Here is a 23,076-nt window from a genome sequence, read left to right on the forward strand (position 1 = left end):
TGTGCAAAGCTGAAAAAGGATTTTCCTAATAATATGGTCATGGGACAACTTTGAGGAGACAAATCAGGATGCAAAGGCAAAGAAATTGAGAGCATAGGCAAAAGCCCCAAATATATAACACATGTTACACACATGTATACCAGGTCAAAAACACAGAAAATGGAATATTAGGTAAAACCACTTTGCCTTTATTTGGCTAAATGACAAAGGCCAAAATAACTCTGAACAAATTAGTAACACTCACATAGGAAAACAATATACTGAACACCGATTGAGGCAACGTCCTGTGGGTTGCTGGCACTGGGGATGAGGCTAACATTCATGCCAAGGCCAGCATTTCTTCCCAACATGCCTTTTTCTTTTCAGCATCCTCAATATAGGACAACCCAACTGATCGAGTCTCTGTGTTTAAAACAGTCGGTGCCCCCTAAAAAGGGTGGGAAAACCCTCTTTAAACCTAAAGGGACACAACCTGAGTCATCCCAGTGTTAAACCTAGCACTTTTGTTCTCTACCCCAATCTGAGTATTAACATAAAACTTTGGCAGACAGAAAATCTTTCATTCTTTTAAAGAAAATTAACATTTAATAATATAATCCCAAGGACATGTTCTACTTATTTGGAAAAATAGAAGCTAGGGACCACTATTTATCTCATGACAATCTATTCTATGAGAGAAAACAAGAACAATCATTGTATGACTTTGCAAAATACAACCTTTAAAAATACTTATATTGGTAAGCTTAAAAAAAATACCATTAGTTAAAAACATTATTAAGGGAGTATTTTTTCCTACCTGTATTAGTTCAACTTCTGGTGAAAGTGTGTGATGACAGAAAAGGTAGAAGCTATGGCTTTTAGGGAATTAAAGAGAAGCAGCAAAATATAATTGATTTGGAAAGATTTTTGACATGAGATCTAGAACAGAGTCGAAAAGGCAAACAGCTCCAGAAAAACAGAAGCTACCCACAAACCAAGATAATCTGGCGAAGCAAAAGCACTGTGAAGAAACACTGTAGAGGGACCATCCAGAAGCTGCTTGACCAGCTGTGTGGTCACAAGTAAAAGAAGAATCTAACTCAGGTGCCGGGTTATCGGCAATCAGAAAAAGTCAACAGTTCTCTTGACCTCCTTCATGTTTTTTCTCATTTAGGATCTTCAGCCTCCTCATATCCCCACCCTTCTTACCTAACTAAGCCTCAGCAAAATAATGGTCTTTGGCTCTAGCTATCAGAAACAGCCACAGAAGTACGAACGATCCATTTCTGTTCCTCGAAAGTTTCAATCTCTGTTCCTCAGTGCTCCTGAGTCTAGTGTAGGAAAAGAGCAAACTTTCTGCCCAGCCATCTCAAGATAACTGCTGGAAGCACCTCCTCGGCACCAACTCCTGAGCATCTGTCTCCATTCTTCGGTCTTACGCACTGCGCTCTGAACCCAACCAACTTTTAAGGCTCTCCCATCTCTGCTACATTTGGCCTATTGCTTTGTGTGTGGGATTCAGGGAAACAGCTAATTAGAAACTAATATTACCAGTTAATATTAAAATTAATATTCAAAGATTTACAGATCACAGGCATGGTCATGGTAGGCAAACAAGTAACTTCATTGAATTAGGCACAATGAAATAATGCATCATCCCAACAGCTTCCTCCCTCCACCCATCCTTGTCCAGCACTTAGGATCACATTTATCCCAAAGAAGCAAATATGCCACACCATAAAAGATTTTGCTTAAAGTCACAATTATTTGAAGATGCACTGGTGTTAGGAGACTGAGACTGTAGTCTTGTCAAAAGGGGCGAGAGGGCTTTCCAAGCCCTGGTAGTCTCACAGAGCTTCCCAGCACAGCTGTTATATTCCAAGAGCAGGGAATGTGAAAAAGAGCCCACTGAAAGAGCAGAGGAAGAGGTCCCAGGCAGTGTGCTTGACAGGACTGACTGCAGGGAGGAAAACCACATTCTGAGCATCTTCCTTGCCAAATACATTTGGCTAACGTGTACTTTGAGGGAACACATAGGTGAGCCTCAGTAATGACTTCGTCATGTTTCTATACCAGGGAGAATAATAGGCAAAGTTCCCAAAGAAGGAAGACTGAAGCAGAAAAGTTAAAATATGTGATCCTATGAAGCTGGCTAATGCAGGAAAACAGTAACTTGAACTGTTTCAAAAGAAGGATTCTAAGCCAAAGCTCAGGTAAACCAGATTTGATAGCACAAATAGCACTTCATGAGAAGAGTCAGAAATGCAGTTTTCATAGGCCGTCACGACAACAAGAGATTTCCCTCTCTTTGTGTCTCTACTCTGCCTCTCTGCATGATCAGAATTTTAGGAACCAAGGTAGTCCTGCTGCGCAGGCAGGCAGTGATTCTAGCCTCAGATCCTCAGGCAGAAGAGCAGGTTTTATCACAAAGTATTTAGAGAGGAGACTATGAGATGCTCACAGCCCTAGCACAGGGGCAAGGAAAGATAAAATGTGGTTTTCTAACACTGAAAACATCAAAATTCCACCCCCACAAGGGGTATTTATGAGTGACAGGGTGGGGCCTGGACATAAGCAGTTTTCCCCTGAACCCAGCTACAGGACTATTGAAGATGACAGTCTGCTAGGTCATGTAGCTGTAGAATGCTAGAGGTTTCAAATGAGCTCACACTCAACTGCGAGTGTTAAGCTTCAGCATCTCTGACGGGAAATACAAGTGGTGAATCCCCGTGGGCAACCTAACAGGGGAAGTGGCACCATAACCAGCAGGCACATGGGGAGAAGAGAGAGAACCTACCATACTCTTGTAATGTGAACCCATGCTTTGTGGCCTGCTGGAGGGGCAGGGGAGGGAAGTCCCCACCAGCTGCAACTCTCGGAGGAAAAGGAACACTACCTGGAGCACTAGTTCCAGTCAAGAACTTTAAGAAACAAACAAACAAACATAAACCCCACAACTTTCTTAAGAGGGGCAGAGTTCAAGATAAGGCTTCAGAAAGGGGGGTGTTTCCTTACGCTTCTGTGTTTAAATTCTGTGCAAAATTTCTCCAAATATTCAGTATGGCTTTGAGCAACATGGATTAACAGATCATGTTCAAACTGCAGACATTTACAAAGTACCCTTTGCAAAAAGCTAGGTAATAAGCATTGAAATAGGAGTATCAGGGCCAGGGACTTACTCCTGTCTGGGAAAATTAACCTGAATCGACCCCGTATAGGATTGAGTAGTGCCCCCACTCCCCTCCTCAATCACAATAAACCTGAAAGCGTTCCTTCCTTCAAAGGTAGACTGCAGGAATGAGATTGATCAGAGCTCCCAAATAACTGGGCAACAGAGTTTTCTGGGAAGATGAACACAGCAGGAAAACCGCAGACGATGCCATGTGGTCTGGTTCCATCCCCATCAGTGTCTTCCATGGACCCCATTGGGTCCAATACGAAACTCCTCAGGGAGTAAGAAAAGTTAGGCTCAGATCTCCTTCTTCTCAAGCCACATTGACACATGTGCCAGCAGTACATTTAGGTGATTTGTGGCTGAGCTTACTCAGCTTTTAGCTTTTTTTTTTTTTAAGGACTCCAAAATGATGCTATTTGCCCCTCCCCATGAAATCACTCATAAGCAGGTCATTGCTTGAAGGACTTGGCAAGCCACTCTGCCTCAGAACAGAAGGCAACACTATAGTGTATCAGGAAGAAAAGGCCTCTGGGTAATACACCACTTCCTTGTGCCCACTCCTCAGGGGCAAAAAATCAGTTTTACTTATAACATTTGAAAGACTGATTTTTAAAAAATTACTAAAAATGACAATTTGGTGTCAAGATCACATGAACATAAACAGTAAAGCAAAGTCTGTAAAGAGGGAATATGGATGCAGAACAGGCTTCTAAGGTGTACTCAGCCTCCTTCTTGGTGTGAATGGGTGACGCCTCTTGGAGGATGGGCTGATCCCATCCTAGGTCCTCCTGCCCCAACTTTCTTTCTTTTGTAGCTGTCCTTAGGTTTAGTGTTGGGATCACAATTTGGAATTCAACCGAGAGCTTCCGAAGGTTATGGGACAGAGGGAAGGGAGAGGAAAGGAGGGATGAAAACTTAGTCTTCTTCGTCCTCACTGATGTCATAGGTTGCAGCCTTGTGCCTGGAGAGGTTTGCTGGGGAGGACGGCGGGGAAGTCTTGCCAGAGAAGGGCCATCGGAAAGACGGGGAGGGGGAGCGTTCCCGAGTGGGGCTGCTGCTGGGACTCTGCTTTGGACTGATGGCCTGCAGCATCCGGCCTTTCCCCTCTTTCAGCATATGTTTCTGGGGAGACCAAAAGGTAAAATTAGAAGAAACCTATGGATCCTACTAAATCACCACTGGAGGATCTGCGACTTCAAATTATCACAAGTGCCCTGTGCAATGTCATAAGTAATTGAATAAGCTAGAGGAGGGACACAGCTATAAGTTTAAGTAATTTCCTCCCTAAAGTAGTCCACGCTATGCAACTTATCTAAGGGTTCCCACATGCTATCACTCAATCCTTGACTTCTATGTCAAAGGAATTCTTAAATGGCTACTTGGTCTGCATTCCAGGCTCCAGGCAAAAACAAAGGAACTAACTCAGACAAAAGCGTACCTATTCTAGTTGTAGAGCTCTCTGAAAAGGAAATTCTGTATTCTCCCTGAATAATCTATTCTGGTATCAAACAGTCTCACAGTTAGATCCTTCCTGATATCCGAGGGCTTACTTGCTAAATTGCTACACTTCACCTTCTATTTGGCTTGAAAAGACCTTGCTACTCCTCAAGGGCAGAATTCTCACCTCACCCAGCAATTCTGCAGCAGCTGTTTGTAGTGGAGGCAGCTTTCTTTTTACTATTCTTTGTTCTTTCCTTTCCTTTTATTGAAAACTATAGTGTAGAAGTAAGCTGGGCAAGGTTACTTACTTATCACCAGATTTGGACAAAGAGTTGGCAAAATTATTTAGGAGAATATATAACTTCTTTCTATGAACATTTTAAAGAACTTTTTGGGGATAGTCAAAAGATAGTTCTGCCCAATACAAGGGACAAAGTAGATAACTACTTAATGTTGATATCTCTTTCTATAATTCTGTAATTCTTTCCACAGCATGAGAATTCCCTATATTTTCCTGAAATTCCCTAAACTGTCCATCAGGAAAGAACATACCAGTGCTCCTTCTGGACCAAACATTTCCAGGAAACTTCCAATGAATTCTCGGGATTTCTCCTCCCATTTCTGAATGAGGTCAATGCTTTTTTCTTCAACCTTCTGAACAAATTCTTTTGACTTCTCCTCCACATCTTTCACTTTCTTCTTTACTTTGTCAACCCGCTCCTGTAAGTGGTATTTCTTCTCCTAAGTAAAGAAATAATTGTTTTGAGAAATAATACTCACTCTGACCTCCATTCCAAAGGGAAAGAAGAAAATGGTCTGGCACTCTACTGACACTATTTCCACCCATGAGAACTTCACTTCGCTCTAATGTATCCCATAGTTCTCTATCATAGTAACATAAAATATACTCTGGATGGTCATCTTATACAAAAATGTGATAACTCGAACATTGTGGAAGCCTAGACTAAACTAAATAGATAGAGTGGGCTGAGTAACAGACAGACAGCCAAATGCATCCGATTTTTTAGGACAAAACATAAACTTGGAACATAAACATGCCCAACATAACCCAAACCCCATTCTAGATGAAGACGTATAGGGAGCCACAAGATTACTGCACAATACCACCAAGAATTATTGGTTGCAGTAGTGCATCTTTTACTTAGTTTACTGTACTAGATGTTTTCCCCTCTATCATTGGCTTATTCTATGATTTTAGAAGAGCTATTTATTTTAGTTTTTGGTATCTGGAGGTCTGTTTACTCAGTTGCAAAAGGAAGAGGATACTCTTTGGTCCTACAAGCTTCCCTAAAGAGAAGGGAAAATGGTATGAACCCTCTAGGGATGGGGGGTATGTTTTGCCAAATGAAAAGTATTTTCATAATTTCCAGATCACAAAGGGGAAAGGGAATATATTTAGGATTTTTAAACAACTGAACATAGAGATTCTGAAGTAGGTGGTTAGCAATAGCTAGGGCTTATCCGCATAGATAAATCATATTTAGACGAAACCATGTCACCTATTGATAATTCACAGAATTAGAAACAGGTAAGAGAGCACAGTAAGCTACTTGTGTCGAAGATAGAGTTAGCAGCTTCCTTCTTTTAAAACCAACTTTATTGGGGCGCCTGGGTGGCGCAGTCGGTTAAGCGTCCGACTTCAGCCAGGTCATGATCTCGCGGTCCGTGAGTTCGAGCCCCGCGTCGGGCTCTGGGCTGATGGCTCAGAGCCTGGAGCCTGTTTCCGATTCTGTGTCTCCCTCTCTCTCTGACCCTCCCCCGTTCATGCTCTGTCTCTCTCTATCCCAAAAATAAATAAACGTTGAAAAAAAAATTTAAAAAAAAATAAAACCAACTTTATTAAGATACAATTTCCAAATAAAATGTATAGCCATTTGTTTCTTAAAGGCAATATTAGCTAAGATAAACTTTGCTTTCATAAATCAAATTTTAAAACCTAGGTCCACATGTCCTAAGAAACTGCATGCAAAATGTTGCATGTCACTATCCACAGAGGGAATAGCTTTCATTAGATTTTCCAAAGACCAACCAAAATAATAATAATAATAATAATAATAATAATAATAATAATAATAAATAAAAGGTTAAGAACTACTGTTTTAAATATAATTGATATAGAGGGTATCAGGGTGGCTCAGTTGGTTAAGCATCCAACTTTTGGTTTCAGCTCAGGACATGATCTCACAGTTCCATGGGGTCAAGCCCTGCGTCGGGCTCTTCACCAATGGTGCCGAGCCTGTTTGGGATTCTCCCTCTCTCTCTGCCCCTCCCCCATTTGCGCACTCTCTGTCTCTCTCTCTCTCTCTCTCAAAATAAAACTTTAAAAAAATAAAATGTAAATAAATATAATTGATACAAATACTGTACTAGGTAAGTTACATATTTTTTTTATTTATTTAGCTGTACATCTTTATATCAATGTGTTGATAGTAAGCTATAAAGGCAGAAAATGCCTCTGTTTTATTCTCTTTGTAAATAGCTTAGCATAGTGTTATCAGCAAAGAGGCAATCACTGCCTCTTTGGAGGTGGATAATTAGACTGAAAAGAAGCAACTTCAGCTTAGATGAAGTGGGAGGCAAATGTGTGTCCTATCAGGCCAGGGAATTCTGGGATGAGGTTGGAACTCACATTGATAAAGCTGACATTGAGCTCCTTTGCCGTGTAGCCCCTCTGTAGGTTCCGTCTGGCATACACATCATAGTCCCGGACAATTCGAGTGATGATGTCTGATGTTGAGATACCTTCTGTCCTCTGTGTTGGAGCAAACATGCCTAATCCAAGAACACATACAAACACTGTGACATTCTGGGGCGCTTGGGTGGCGCAGTCGGTTAAGCGTCCGACTTCAGCTCAGGTCACGATCTCACGGTCCGTGAGTTCGAGCCCCGCGTCGGGCTCTGCGCTGATGGCTCAGAGCCTGGAGCCTGTTTCCGATTCTGTGTCTCCCTCTCTCTCTGCCCCTCCCCCGTTCATGCTCTGTCTCTTTCTGTCCCAAAAATAAATAAACGTTGAAAAAAAAAATTAAAAAAAACAAACAAACAAACAAACACTGTGACATTCTGGTTAACTTAGAGAGTAGGACTAGATGAAAACTGGGAGCAACACCGTTTTCCTCAAAAAGCAGAATCTACTATTACTAAGTGAAATCTGGAGATACTGACAGATAGGAGGACTGAATTAAAGGCTAGGGGCAAGGAAAGCAGGAGCTATATGGTCCTAATATTAAGAAAAATATGGGGTGGACACCTGGGTGGCTCAGTCAGTTAAGCATCTGACTTCAGCTCAGGTCATGATCTCACAGTTCATGAGTTTGCATGAACCCCACTTCAAGTGAGCTCGAGCCCCACTTTGGGTGAGTACAAGTCCTGCTTCGGGTGAGCCCCACTTCTCTCTCTTTGCCCCTTGTTCACTTGTGTCCTCTCTCTCTTTCTCTCTCTCTCAACAACAACAAATGTATATGTGTGTGTGTGTGTGTGTGTGTGTGTGTATACACACACACACACATATAGCTGAAATTAAAAGAGATATCAAGGGGCGCCTGGGTGGCGCAGTCGGTTAAGCGTCCGACTTCAGCCAGGTCACGATCTCGCGGTCCGTGAGTTCGAGCCCCGCGTCAGGCTCTGGGCTGATGGCTCAGAGCCTGGAGCCTGTTTCCGATTCTGTGTTTCCCTCTCTCTCTGCCCCTCCCCCGTTCATGCTCTGTCTCTCTCTGTCCCAAAAATAAATAAACGTTGAAAAAAAAAAAAAAAGAGAGAGATCAAAAGTAGATGTTTAGACTGAGAATTGATAGATGTCAGAACTATGCTCACCTTAACTTTTTATCTGAAATGAAGTGTGACCAGAAAGTAGATGTTGAATTTCTAAGTGTATACATTTTCCTCTGTAAAGTAGATGTTGTTGAATCTCTGTCACTGCCCCTGAAACTCCATAAAGTGAGGATATACATCAGCTTACTCACCTGCTTCCTTAATGTGCTTATAAACATCATCACTCCCAGCAGAAGAATAAGGAATGTCATCATGGGCTACGAAATCAATCTGAAATAAGGAAACTTCATTTAAAACCCAGGATAACTGCCATCAGAAAGAACCAGTAAATACTCTTTCAATAAATACTCTCCCAGACCCAGATAAAGGACAAGGAGAGGCCAGGCCTCGAATGGACTTTTTTTTCTTTATCTCTCTTTGCTTTGCTTCATACATTCCGTGATTCATTCATAAGCCACCCAAACTATTTATCAATCGTAAACATGAAGTTGGCCAGTTTCTGTTTTTAACTATTTCTCCTGGTATACTGGAAGTGCTACCCTCACACTGCATACCAGTCATCATACTATAGTAAATAGGACTGGAGAATTTGCCGGTGTGTTAGCTAGTGAGTGGAGCCAAGGAAAGAAGAAAGGAAATCTCCCCATCCTCCCAGGTCTATAAGGGTTGGTCAAATAAGGGTTTCTAAAAATATGCAAAAGAGGTCACTTCGTTGTTAGCTGGTTTCTCTCTCAGTCCATGAGATGAGTGGGAATATAAAAATAGCAGCCAAGAGCCCTTTTACTAGAACAGATACATCTATACTCCTGAGAAATGTAAAACTCAAAGCCATAAAAGACCTTTTGGTCTTAGGCTCTATCACTTCACTACTGTCAATACCTCTTGCAACAATGAGAAGAGAACAACGCCACTGGGATCAATAATCTTTCAGACAGACACGCTAACCTTACTTAGTCATTCCTGAGCAGGTCAAATGGCATTTACTAATATAATTGCTAACACAACCATACCCAGTTCCAGAAGCCACTGTAGTATGAACCATGCCCAGGACTATGTCAGAGACTCTCGGCTAACATCTTGGTTACTTACGGACAATTTATCAGGGGTCAATAGGCAGCAAAGTGAAAATAAGAATGGTGGGCAAGTAAGACAGCTGGTTGAGGATACACTGCTAACAAGGAGAAAAGAGAAGTTAAAAGTTCCTCTACCCTCTTCTGCCTGGGCCTGCCTGGCTGTGTTGCTGAGAATAATCTTGTTCATCACCTTTGGTACATCAGCTGCCAAGTATAGATATAGAAAAGCTAGAGAATTATAAAAGGTCTGTCACAATCCTAGTTTTAACAAACATCACTCTTGCTGAGAACTGACAATATTCCTCAAGCTTGAGGGCCTCCGATCTGATCTGATAGACCCTTCTCATCTTTTATACTCACCTTTTATAGGAAACCTGTTTCTCTAATGTGTGAGAATTAAAAGAAGGTGAGGGGTTTTATAATACTAACTCAATGAGAAAAAGTGAGAAACCCCCTGTGTGTTGATCTCACACAACATCTAGCCCAAAATCAAAGCCCTGAAACTAGATTAATACAAAAGAAGTCTATGTGTATCTGTCTTATTTCCTGGAACTCCTGAGAACATGGCTGAAGCTCTGTATATTCTAAAGGACTGGTATATTAGGAGGACGGACACATCCATAGTGAGGGAGGATAAATATCACTTAACTGAAGACTTCAGTTTCTAGCCCTGCTACTATGTATCCTGGACCAGGTTATTTGCTGTTTCTGGCTCTGTTCTCAGATATAAAGTAGAAACCATAGGGGCACCTGGGTGGTTCAGTTGGTTAAGTATCCAACTTTGGCCAGGTCATGATCTCATGGTTCATGAGTTCGAGCCCCACATCAGGCTCTGTGCTGACAGCTCAGAGCCTGGAGCCTGCTTCTGATTCTGTGTCTCCCTCTCTTTCTGCCCCTCCCCCACTCACGTTTTCTCTCTGTCTCTCTCTCTCTCTCTCACTCAAAAAATGAATAAACATTAAAAAAATTTAAAGTAGAAATCATAACTACCCAATAAGACTGTGGGGAACAAATGAAATATAATGGATGTAAAAGTGCTTTTAAGCCACCAAACCCCATATAAATGTTAGGGAGGACTAGTAGTAAAACCACTGTCATCTCTTCCATGTGAAATTTACACAGAACGTATAAGTAAAATACGGCTAGTGGAAAACTAGCCTGAGTCCTGGAAGTCTTGAGAGTCGAGGGAATTCCAGGAGGGGAATGGGGACATGTACTCAGTCTCTTACCCGGTGTTCCGCGAGGAACTCTGGCGTGAGGGTCCAGGGGGCATTCCTCACCACCTCATCCACATAGCGGCAGTGCTGCACGGCATCGTAGCGCTCATTTTCATTCATCACTGTGAAGCCTTTGAAGTTGTGTGTGAGCTCATCACTGCAAACTGAGTTCACCACATCATAACGTTGTAAGTCAAAGTCCCCTTTGCTTAACCATTCCTCAGCCACCAACCTCTCCCATTTCCTAGGACTGTAACCGATCTCCCCACATGGAGAAGTATTTTCTGGATATAGCTCATTCTGGGTAGCAATGCTTTTGCTAATCCAGGATATACCTTCAGGAGCAATACACACTAAACAGTATGTTCACACTTTGGAGAAGACTTCGAAATTAACCTGCTGTGAATTTCTACAGCAATTAAGTTTTTAAAAATATTTTCTTAGGACACCTGGGTAACTCAGTCGGTTAAGTGTCTGACTTCAGCTCACGTCATGATCGGGTCTGTGGGTTCAAGCCCTATGTCGGGCTCTGTGCTGACAGCTTAGAGCCTGGAGCCTGCTTCGGATTCTGTGTCTCCCTCTCTCTTTGTTCCTTCCCTGCTTGCACTCTGACTCTCTCTCTCAAAAGTGAATACACATTAAAACAAACTTTAAAAATGTTTCCTTATTACATTTTTGTAAGACTGTACTGGATCACATAACATTCGCTTAACAGACTTTCGTACTTCAGTTGATTCAAAATGACAAACTGGAATCTAGTAAATGCTGTTCTTAAGTAGGCAATAGGGGTCACTGTTGCTCCCCAAACTGTAAAACTCAAATGAAAACAGTGAGATAAAAACTACACATCTCTGGGACACCTGGCTGGCCCAATTGGAAGAGCATATGACTCTTCATCTCAGGGTCGTGAATTTGAGCCCCATGTTGGGTACAGAGATTACTTAATAAAACTTAAAAACAAAACAAAACAAAACAAAACTGGACATCTCAGGTCAAAGAGCTTGTAGTTTCTTTCACCAGGTCTGTATACTTCATGTACTTCATGTTTTACAGAGGTTGCTCTACATCCCTCATTTTAAAACCAAAATAAGAGCCAGGGCTCAGGTTATGAAAGAAGAAAAATGCTACTATAATTTTTTTCTGGAAATCACCTAAAGTTATCAGATATTTTCTTACCTCCTACAATAAGGTATGTATTAGGGAAAAGGTTCTTTGCTTGCATCAGAGCCCGGGCATGACCACAGTGAAATAAGTCAAATATTCCATCTGCATAAACTCTCACAGGCCGGTCACCTAAATCCAAAGGAAAGAATTTATCACAAAAACACATCGATTTAATATCTCATATTTGACAAGTGGAAATGGCACTGTGTTTCCACCCTTGCATGCCCCTTTCTTGTTTTCTGAACATTCACCCTAATTTAGGGGTAGACTAGGGTTGTGAGGAATAACATCAGACTTCCTTGGCTACAAAGACCCTTTTGACATCACATCCATTGACTCTGTTACCCTGATTTCACCAAACTGCTCATGTAACTGGATATCATGATTGCTTTTTCTTAAAGTTATTTTAGAAGTAAATGGGAAGAGTTACATAACATATGTGTCCTAAATTTTAAAATCCTCACCTTCAGCTTATGTTTAAATTTCAGTCATGTTTAAATAGAGTATAGCTAAGGTATACTCTGGCTGCTTGCTCTCTCATTTTCAGGCTGCCTTGATTACTAATAACTAAGCTTTGCTATGAAAATAAACTTCCCTCTGATTGCCCAGTGAGTAAGGAGTGATCCAAAGAGGTGAGACTGAGAAAAAGGGAAGGTTAAGTACCAGTTATCAACTTACTGCTTCTCAGTCCCAAATTCACCTTCAGCACCTGCTCTGTGATAACAGATAGGATTCCTTCAAGTATTTCTCCTTGACAGTGAGCATGTTATATTTTCTCAGTAGAGGGTGATATACTAAGTATTTGAAAGCCAAATATAAATATTATAGGACTTCATATTAGAGCTTTTCCTCTTCTTTCCATTGGTGAAAATGATAGAGAACAGATTGCCAATTTATTTTCAGTGGTGGTGGACAATGAAAGAAAAGCCAGGAAATGATCTCTTTGAGTACAAGACTAATTCCAAAGCCTAACAAACACACTGAGAATGGAATTGACATAATGGTTCATCATACTTCAAATAATAAATCTAATAAGTCCTAGTAATATATTCCTATATGTAAATAAAAGAAGAGTTATTTCACTGCAGCAGCAGCAAATAACAGTAGGAGCAGCTACATCGTCTGGGAAAGAAGGGCCAAAGTCTCATCAGATATACCATACTGAATAGGCGTAAGATACAACACCCTTGTCTTGAGAACAACAAATCAAGGGGGAGGAAATTGGTTGCCAGGAGGTTTATGGACTTTTCTTTCCAGATAGGTTTATCCATAAATAAGTAGCCTTTTTAAAAAGATCATTTATTTATTTTGAGAGAGAGAGAATGCACACAATCAGGGGAGGGTCAGAAGGAGAAGGGAAGAGAGAATCCCACATAGGCTCAACACTCAGTGCAGAGTCTGACACAGGGCTCAACCTTATGACCATGAGATCATGACCTGAGCCAAAATCAAGAGTTGGCTGCTTAACTGACTAAGCCACCCAGGTGGATTTAAACTTTAAACAAGTAGCTTTTAAACTAAGAAATAATAGAGAGTGCCTGGGTGGCTCAGTCAGTTAAGGATCAGACTTCAGCTCAGGTCATGATCTCACAGTTTGTGTATTTGAGTCCTACTTTGGGCTCTGCGTGGACAGCTTGGAGCCTGGAGCCTGCTTTGGATTCTGTGTTTCCCTCTCTCTCCCTGCCCTTCCCCCCTCCTCAAAAATAAATAAACATTTAAACTGAGAAATCAGGGGCGCCGGGGTGGCGCAGTCGGTTAAGCATCCGACTTCAGCCAGGTCACGATCTCGCGGTCCGTGAGTTCGAGCCCCGCGTCAGGCTCTGGGCTGATGGCTCGGAGCCTGGAGCCTGTTTCCGATTCTGTGTCTCCCTCTCTCTCTGCCCCTCCCCCGTTCATGCTCTGTCTCTCTCTGTCCCAAAAATAAATAAAAACGTTGAAAAAAAAATTAAAAAAAAAAATAAATAAAATAAAATAAACTGAGAAATCATATACTGGTGTTAGAAATATAAACTGGTACAACTTTTAAGAAGGGTAATTAGATAATATCTGTCAAAAGACACAGAAATGCTTATACCCTTTACCCCAGCTATTCCAATTCTAGTAATTTATTTCATACATATATTTGTAAATATGCATGGTATTCATTGCAGCATAGTTTGTAATAGTAAAAGTTTGGAAACAACTTAAATTTCAATGGAAGACTGAACATACTATGATACACCTACTAAGGGTGGAAGGGAGAGATACTGGGTGGCTGTGAGATAGTGATAATAGGAAGACTTTTCACTCTGTACCCTTAATGTATTTTGTAAATGTTAGGCTATGGAAATGTATTGGTTTTGTAATACAGGAAATAAAATTTTTAAATAAAATAGATACACCAATACAATGAAAAACAACATAATGGATTTAAGAGTCAAAAAGCTTATAGCTCAAACTTAACGACCAGCCTCCTTCCTCTATAATCTTAACCTCTTTAACACTCAGTTTCCTCATCTATAAAACAAAGCAAAACACAACAAAACCTGAGGAGCATAATCTTTCTTCTACATCTTAGAAATCCATCTTTCCTAAACAAGTCCAGAGTGGCTATGATCTCATTTTTTTTGATCCTAAAAGACAAAGGATAGAACACAAAGATTATGAATACTTTGTTATTGTTTCTTTGACATTAGCATACAACAAGGGCAAAGTGAGATGAGGGGGATTTAGCGCCATAAACACATTTCCAGGATGGTGGAAGTAGTACCAAATACTGTTGATCAACAGGCTGTTTGTGAGGGTTAATCATCCCATATAAGGCCAAGTCACCACCAAACCCCTTCTCGGACCAACTCCAGATGTGCTCCTTGCCCTCTTCAGTGTTTTCTCAGCCACCCGGCCTCTCAATTCCCTATGACTTACCCCCAAGTCTTTGGCAAACCTAGGCGGGTATAGTAAGCAAATGGCCAGAAAGATCACTGTTAATGAGAAAATCTGAGGACTAAGTACAAGTTACCCATTCTTTTCCCAAGTGGCTACTGGCCAAGATAACCAAACCATCTGATTTACATCTGTTGTTTCAGCATATTAATAAGAGCAACCCCCTTTCACTTTCAAGATGGTCCTGGTTTTTAATATAAATTATAGTCTTTGCACTAAATAAATATATGTTCTCCTTACGCAGAACAAACATGGCTTTCAATTTATTGTGTCTTTTAATATATTCTCTCAAATACCTATCCCCAAAACATTTTGTTTCTAACAGATTCTGTTGCCCTTCCAACTTTGACTTCTTTTCCTTTCTCCTAGAAAACACATTGCTGATTTTTTTCTTTCATCTTCCTAAAGGAATAATCTTCTCTCAAGCTATATTTGTTTTTTTCTCTGGGTGGTGAGTTTTCTCCTAGATTATTACCAACTCCTTTCTTAAGGGAGTCCTTAACCTCCCTAATGAAAACATGGTGGAGGGAAGGATGCCCCCCTGGCTTACTCCTTGTCCAATACTGGCATGAATAGTCCCTTGGTTATTAAACATAAAACTGAACAGGCAGAATCAGATATAGGAGAAATACTGGAGATCAAACTAGACCAGCAAACTTTATAAGCAAATGTGTGACTATCTGTCCCACCTAAAATGCAATCAGTTTGCCGATGGCCTTCTATTATTTATAACTAATGTCTACAAAGAGCAGCACCACTCCAGGGTAAAAAGAACATGAAGATGGAAAAACTTAGGTTTTAGTTTCAATTCTATCACTAATTATTGGTTTTACTACAGGGGACCTTTCACTTCTTAGTTTCTATGGACTTTAATTTAATTTCTTCATGTATATAATGAGACGATAAAGTAGATGATCTCAAAAATGACTTATAAAATTCTATGAATTAATTCTAAAATTGTTAAAAATTAGTGCATGTGAATTATAAGCTTCAAGTACACATACATTTTATTGACCACAAATGATTTGTGGGTAGACTAACAATAAGCTGGGTAATGTGAGGTACTACATTCTGAATGTGTGTTATTAGAGAGCACATGAAAAGTTCTTGCCTTCAACATGCTCTACTATCACATCTGAACATGATCCTTGAACTGTTTGATGGCATTTCGAACTCTGATCTGACACCACTATGCCTTGTTACACATACCCTGCTTTTTCTTGTTGTCATTTTACCCTGCCCCATCAACCTGCTTATTACTCAAGGGGAACCAAGCCTAAAATGCCACATCATGAATCAGAAGGGCTGTGATCAACATGAGACATATACAAACACTTTTGGAAAAGAAAAAGCATTATCTGGAATTCTGAGGACTCAAAAACTATGTTTCATATAGCCATGATTTAGCTAAGGAGTACTGGGCTCCCTGCCCTGGAACTGTCCAGCATCGATATCTATTCATATTTTGCTACTTCTCCATTACAACAGAGAACAAATATACTAACACTATTAAGAAGTAACCACAAATATCTTCTACATATTGGAAATGTATACATTTGTGGCTGTAACTGCCTTTTATTCCTTAGTGTTTACCTGGGTTTGAGTCTAGGCCCACATTTACAGAGTAGACAGAACACTTACCATAGTAATGGAAAGAACCAAAAAAAGGATTGAAAAAAAGAACTGGAGAATTTACAGATAAGTAAGGACAGCTGCCTATATGACTTTGTATTTCTAACAAATACCCAAGGAAGTTTCTCTTTAAAATAATCCCTAAAACTGGGCCACCTGGGTGGCTCAGCTGGTTAAGCATCTGACTTCAGCTCAGGTCATGATCTCACAGTTCCTGAGTTTGAGTCCCACATTGGGTGAGATCAAGCCCCACCTCAGGTGAGCACAAGCCCCACTTGGGGTAAGCATGAGCCCCATTTCAAGTGAGCCCCACTTCTCACTCTCTCTCTCTCGCTCTCTCTGCCCCTTGTGGGATTCTCTCTCTCTCCCTCTATTGCCCCTTGCTCACTTGCACCCTCTCTCTCTCAAAAATAAACAAACAAATAAATGAAATAACTCAAATTAAAAACAAAAATCTCTAAAACCACTTGTGCAAAACAGGAAGAGTATCTAGAACACATATTAACAGCTTACGTAGTCAAAAATTGCTACTTAATGATGTAAACTAAGCATACAGAGTATAGGGTTTAAAAATAATAAAGTGAGTTTTTAAAAAAACCTAAAAGATTGTATCAGTAAAGATAAAGTTAAGTGATAAGCATCTCCCTACTTAGGATATTTTATCCTCTAACATTCAGCGGTGTCTAGCAAGGGTATTAACTTATAGAAAGGGAGATTTGGGGGACAATTCCGAAGGCTATTAAAAATGTGACAGCCTGAGATAGTATTCAGACCTCTGTAAAAACAGACAAGGTTATAATCCAGCTCAGGCTAATATCCTATTGTCTCTGTTCTACTATACCTCATAGTTGTGACAACAGCCCAGGAAGCAAGTATGTACCACTATATCTCACAGCTGTAACAACATCCTAGGAAACAAGCTTAAAATGATAAGAAAAAATGAAATCTTATGGAATGCAGTTATACTCCCAAATAAAACAGCTGGGAGATAGGAGGAAACCCTCTCCCAACTACCCTTTTTATACCCAGTTTATAGGTAAACTGAGGAAAGAATATAGAAAGTAGGTGCATATTTGATAAATACAACTGAATGCTAAAAACAGAGTAAAACAACAAAATAATTAAGCATTTACTTACAAGGAGTTCCTCTGCTGGCTTCTTCCATAGTTACCCTGACATAGGGCTTACTAAAGTCTACTTCAATTTCATCAGAAAAAGGAGCTGGCTGCTGTAAGCCCTTAAGATAAGGAAAGTGAAGGAAAAGAAAGTTAAATTCAATGATATAGACTGAAATACTCAAAAAATGGCAGCTTTAAAGAACAATCAGTTATTCAATATGCTGGTGATTAAATTCCTCCTAAAACCTCATAACATACAAAAGAAAAAAAGGCATTCCAAAATGACAGGTGAAAGTTGCAACGTTTTACCAAAGAGGTAAATTGCTAAATCATGATATGAAAGATAAATATCTTGGGGCACTTGGGTGGCTCAGTTGGTTAGTGTCCAACTTTGGCTCAGGTCACGATCTCACTGCTCGAGAGTTCAAGCCCCTCATGGGGCGTTAGCTTGGAGCCTAGAGCCTGCTTCAGATTCTGTCTCCATCTCTCTGCCCCTCCCCTGCTCTCGCTCTCTCTCTTAAATATAAAAAATAAAACATAAAAAAAAAATTAAAAAAAAAAGAAGATAAATATCTTGCTGGTGATTTCAGGATAATATTGAGCGAGGTGGCTGGGAAACTAAGCATAGTCCCAACTAACTGGGTCCAGAATGATGGCTCCTCCATCGCATGGCAGAACACCCAACTCTATTCTATGTGATGAAATTGCCAAGCTTCTATTGTGCATTTTTCTACCACTTCAACTAAGGGACTGCGAAGGCAAACAGCTCCTGAATGCTTTATTAAGTATGATTATCTCTGTATAATGCTTTACATTGTAAATATTTTTTTTATTTTTTTAATGTTTATTAATTTTTGAGAGAGAGAGAGTGCGTGAGCAGGGGAGGGGCAGAGAGAGAGGAAGACACAGAATCTGAAGCAGGCTCCAAGCTCTGAGTTGTCAACACAGAGCCCGATGCGGGGCTCAAACCCACAGACCGCAAGATCATGACCTGAGCTGAAGTTGGATGCTTAATCGACTGAGCCACCCAGGCTCCCCAACTTTAAATATGTTCTAATGCTCATAACAGCCCTGTGAGGCAAGTAGTACAACAGTCAGTATCCTCAATTTACAGATGAGGAAAACAAGGTTCAAATAAATTATATCAGTTATATGCAATTACTCAGAGGCAAAGCTAAAATAAGAATGCAGGAATTCTCTTTCCTCTACAGAGTTAACTTAACTCTACTATTTAAAAGGTTTTGTTAAATTGTTTCATAAGTATTTTATTCTATTTGATGCTATTATGAAGGGAATTGTTTTTCTTCACTGTATTTTTGGATTGTTCCTTACTGGTATATAAAAATGCAAGTTGATTTATATGTGCAAATGTGTGCCTATGTGTAATTTCAGATGATTTTTGTATATTGATCTAATGTCTTGTGAATTTGCTAAACTTAATGATTAGTTCTAGCACTTTGGTAGATTCCTGAGGATTTTCTACATTTGAGATCATGTAATCTATGACTCAAGACAGTTTTACTTACTCCTTTCCAATTTGGATGCCTTTAATTTCCTTTTATTATCCCTTGTTGCCTTAGTTAGAATCTCTAGCACAATGCTGAATAGAAGTAACAAGGACAAAGATCTTTGCCTTTTTTCCAATCTTAGGGGTGAAGCATCCAATCTTTCACCATTAAATATTATGTTAACCCTAGATGTTTTGTAGATGCCTTTATCAGCTGAGGAACCGCCCTTATTTTTGCAATTTGTTTAGAGCTTTTATAATAGGTGTTGGGTTTTATCATATGCTTTTTCTGTATTACTGAAACATGCACATTCTGTTTTTGTCTTTTGTTACTTATAGTGTATTAGATTAATTGATTTTAGGATGCTAAACCAATCTTGCATTCCTGAGTGAAATCCCTCTTGGTCATGTTATATAAATCTTTTTAAATATTCCTGGATTTAATTTGTTAATATATTGTTACAGATTTTTGCATCTAAGCTTGTGAGAAATTTTGAACGATAGTTATCTTTTCTTGTGCTTTTTTTTGACTGGCTTTGATGTTTGGCTTCTCAAAAGGGGATAGAAAGTATTTTCTTTTCCTCTATTTTCTGAAACCATTTATTCAGATAGAAAGCTATTACTTCCTTAAATGTTTGAAAGAATTCACCAATGAAGCATCTGGGTCTGGACTTATCATTGTGGGAAGATTTTTAAAGACTACTTTTTTTATTTTTATTTTTTAACTTGGGATACATCATTCAGATTCTCTATTTAATTTTGGGTCAGTTTTGGCAATTTGTCTCTTTCTAGCAATGTCTATTTCATTTAAATTGTCAACTTTTTTTGGCATTTAATTGTTCATTACATTCCCTTATAATTCTTTTAATTTCTGTGGGTTATAGTCATGTTCACTTAGAATTTTAAATTCTAAACAAATCGCATCATGATTGGTCTGAATCCAGGGACTGGGAAAACATCACTTTGATTTGTTTTCAGGTAAGGACAGATTTTTTTTTTTTTTTCAACGTTTATTTATTTTTGGGACAGAGAGAGACAGAGCATGAACGGGGGAGGGGCAGAGAGAGAGGGAGACACAGAATTGGAAACAGGCTCCAGGCTCTGAGCCATCAGCCCAGAGCCTGACGCGGGGCTCGAACTCCCGGACCGCGAGATCGTGACCTGGCTGAAGTCGGACGCTTAACCGACTGCGCCACCCAGGCGCCCCAAGGACAGATTTTTAAGATTAGATTTTAAAATTAAAACATACTTCTTTTTAAAAATCCCTTATATGGGGCACCAGGGTGGTTCAGTCAGTTAAGTGTCCAACTTAGGCTCAGGTCATAATCTCAAGACCCATGTCTTGTTTGTTTGTGAGTTCAAGACCCATGTCGGGCTCTATGCTGACAGCTCAGAGCCTGGAGCCTGCTTCAGATTCTGTGTCTCCCTCTCTCTCTGTCCCTCCCCTGCTCACACTCTGTCTCTCTCTCTCTCTCTCTTTCAAAAATAAACATTAAAATTTTTAATATAAAAAAATAAAATCACTTATATAAGCTTAGTTAAGATATGCTAAAGCTATAATAAAGATAAGTGAAAACACCCATTTTTAGGAGACGTGTGCATATGAATCTTATCCTTTTTAAGAACTTTTTTTTGTTGTTGTTTGTTTAGTGTTTTATTTTGAGAGAGAAAGAGAGAGCAGGGAAGGGTCAGAGAGAGAGAAGGAGAGACTGAGAATCCCAAACAGGCTCATGCTGAGCCACGCAGATGCCCCTTTAAGAACATTTTATAAAAGAGATAAGAATAGACCAAAGACACAAATATACAGTTTTCTGTAGTTAAGAGAGATTTCTCTACAGATTAGATAAGACAATTTATCTTCTAAAAGTCAGTATTCAAATGAGTTGCTTAACAGTAGTGTGTTTCTAAAAGCATATGCTATTCACAAAATAATATACTCTATGATTCCATCTATATAAAGGTAAAAAAAAAAACAGGCAAAGCTAAATCTATGATGAATAGAAGCCAGAGGAAAAAGAGGAAATTGGGGAAAGTGGATACTGATGAGCAGGGATATGAGAGTCTTCTGGGAAGACAGGTATACATATGTAAAAATTTACTGAGCTGTACACTTAAGATTTGTGCACTCTATTGTATGTAAGTTATATCTCTAGAAACAAATGATATTTGGCCATAAAAAGGAATGCAGTACTGATACATGCTACAATATGGATCTTGAAATCTTGAAAACATTATGCTATATGAAAGAAGGCAGTCACAAAAGACCACTTATTGTATGATTCCATTTATATGTAATATCTAGAATAGGAAAACTTATACACAGAAAGTAAATTAGTGGTTATACTGGGCTTGGAGGGTTAGGGAGAAATGGAGAGTGACTGATAATGGGTACCAGGTTTCTCTCTGGGGTGATGAAAATGTTCTAAAATAGATATGATAATGGATGCACAACTCTGTATAGTCTAAAAACCACTGGATTTCACATTTTAAATGGGCATGTGAATTATAATGGTATGTGAATTACATCTCAATAAAGGTTATGTATATATTTATACATAAAAACAGGCAAAAATACATCAAACAAATAGAAAAAAATTATGTTTATTAACAATAGTACATGTAGATAAAAGATGAGCTTTATTGTGTCTCTGAAAGTTATTATCAATGGTGTACAGAAGCTGGTTGTTAAAAATTCAGGAATTATGTGGGCCATTTATTAAATCATTGGTAGTCTGAACTTATTAGCCACAGAAATCAGCAAGTGCTACATATCAGAGGGTTTTTCCCCAGTAAGCCAGTTTACTAGAACACCACTGGTTATTTGCATACTTAGAAAGAGATCAGTTCTGAGGTTATTATAGGGAGAAGAAAATGGACTTACAGATTTTCCCATAAATGCTGCAGTGGGAGTAGAAAGGGTGGCAGATTTTGTGAAGGAAGAATAGGTAGGACATGGTAAAAAGAAAAAATATTGTCACTTGAGAAAAAGAGGCATTTTAGAGTTTTAGAACTGAAGAAAATTAGATTGTACTACTAGTGGCAGGAATGGAGAAGTTTTTAAAAAAGGAGTTGAGATCAAAGAAAATGAGAAGTGAGAGAAGTCTTTGAGCATGGTGATTCAAATGATCATTAGAGACCTTTTAGAATATTAATGAAAGTGAGGACACCAGTGCCTTTAAGAAAATTAGAAGCAGGGGCACCTGGGTGACTCAGCTGGTTGTCAGACTTCCGCTCAGGTCATGATCTCACAGCTTGTGAGTTGGAGCCCCACATCGGGCTGTGTTGACAGCTCAGAGCCTGGAGCCTGTTCCAAGTTCTGTGTCTCCCTCTCTCTCTGCCCCTCCCCTGCTCGTACTCTGTCTCTCTCTCTCAAAAATAAATAACAAATATTTTAAAATTTTTTAATAAAATTAACATTAAAAAATGAAAAAAAAGAAAATTAGAAGAAAAGGAAATAGAGTAGTAATAATTTCTCACTAGATATGTGTACTCATAAACGGAAATGAGAAAAACTGCAAGGTATCTAAAGGGGACAGAAAGATAGGTGGCAGGTTTGGGGTGGGGGGGTTGTTGTTGTTTTTATTTGTTTTTTTTTAAGTTAAGGAGATCTGGGCATGTCCAAGATAGAGGAAAAGGATTCAAAGAGATGGAAAATACTGGAGAAGGAATAAAATAGATAACAGGAAGAAAGAGTCTAGAGAAATAGCAGGGAATGGTTTCAAAGGACAGGATGGGGGAAGGTATTAGCCCTAGAAATAAGAATGATCACACTTTTCTAAAAGCAGAAGAAAGGGAAGGTGATAAAAGGCCAATGTTAGATGTAAAGGAGGAAAGATGTACAAATTTATAACCGATGCCCTCAATTTTCTCAGTATAGTGAGAAGGACATGAAATTACCATTAAAAACAGAGAGGCTGGAATGAGACTGAAAGCTTGAGGAAAGCAGAAAATATGTGGACTAGCTGCTGTGGGAAATATACCAGAGCATCAGCAAATACTGGGCACTACATTAAGTCCAGATCAAGCTAGCAACATTAATCTATAGAAGGCCAAGTTAACA

General features: G+C 39.5%; 1 protein-coding gene across 2 annotated transcripts in view; it reads right to left on the minus strand.

The window, feature by feature from the left end:
* Positions 1-167: 167 nt before the first annotated feature.
* The window catches only part of PCYT1A (phosphate cytidylyltransferase 1A, choline), a 51,731-nt gene continuing 28,822 nt past the window's right edge, over positions 168-23,076 (minus strand). For both annotated transcript variants that reach the window (XM_040484851.1, XM_040484849.1), the window contains exons 3-9: positions 17,529-17,628; positions 11,850-11,966; positions 10,686-10,837; positions 8,575-8,653; positions 7,245-7,387; positions 5,147-5,335; positions 168-4,276 (exon numbers count right to left, since the gene is read on the minus strand). In XM_040484851.1, the coding sequence (XP_040340785.1) occupies positions 4,070-4,276; positions 5,147-5,335; positions 7,245-7,387; positions 8,575-8,653; positions 10,686-10,837; positions 11,850-11,966; positions 17,529-17,628 (987 nt within the window). In that variant the 3' untranslated portion in view covers positions 168-4,069. The remainder of the gene's footprint in view (positions 4,277-5,146; positions 5,336-7,244; positions 7,388-8,574; positions 8,654-10,685; positions 10,838-11,849; positions 11,967-17,528; positions 17,629-23,076) is intronic.

This window comes from Herpailurus yagouaroundi, unplaced genomic scaffold (assembly GCF_014898765.1).
Source record: "Herpailurus yagouaroundi ecotype Mexico unplaced genomic scaffold, PumYag 162, whole genome shotgun sequence".
NCBI lineage: Eukaryota > Metazoa > Chordata > Mammalia > Carnivora > Felidae > Herpailurus > Herpailurus yagouaroundi.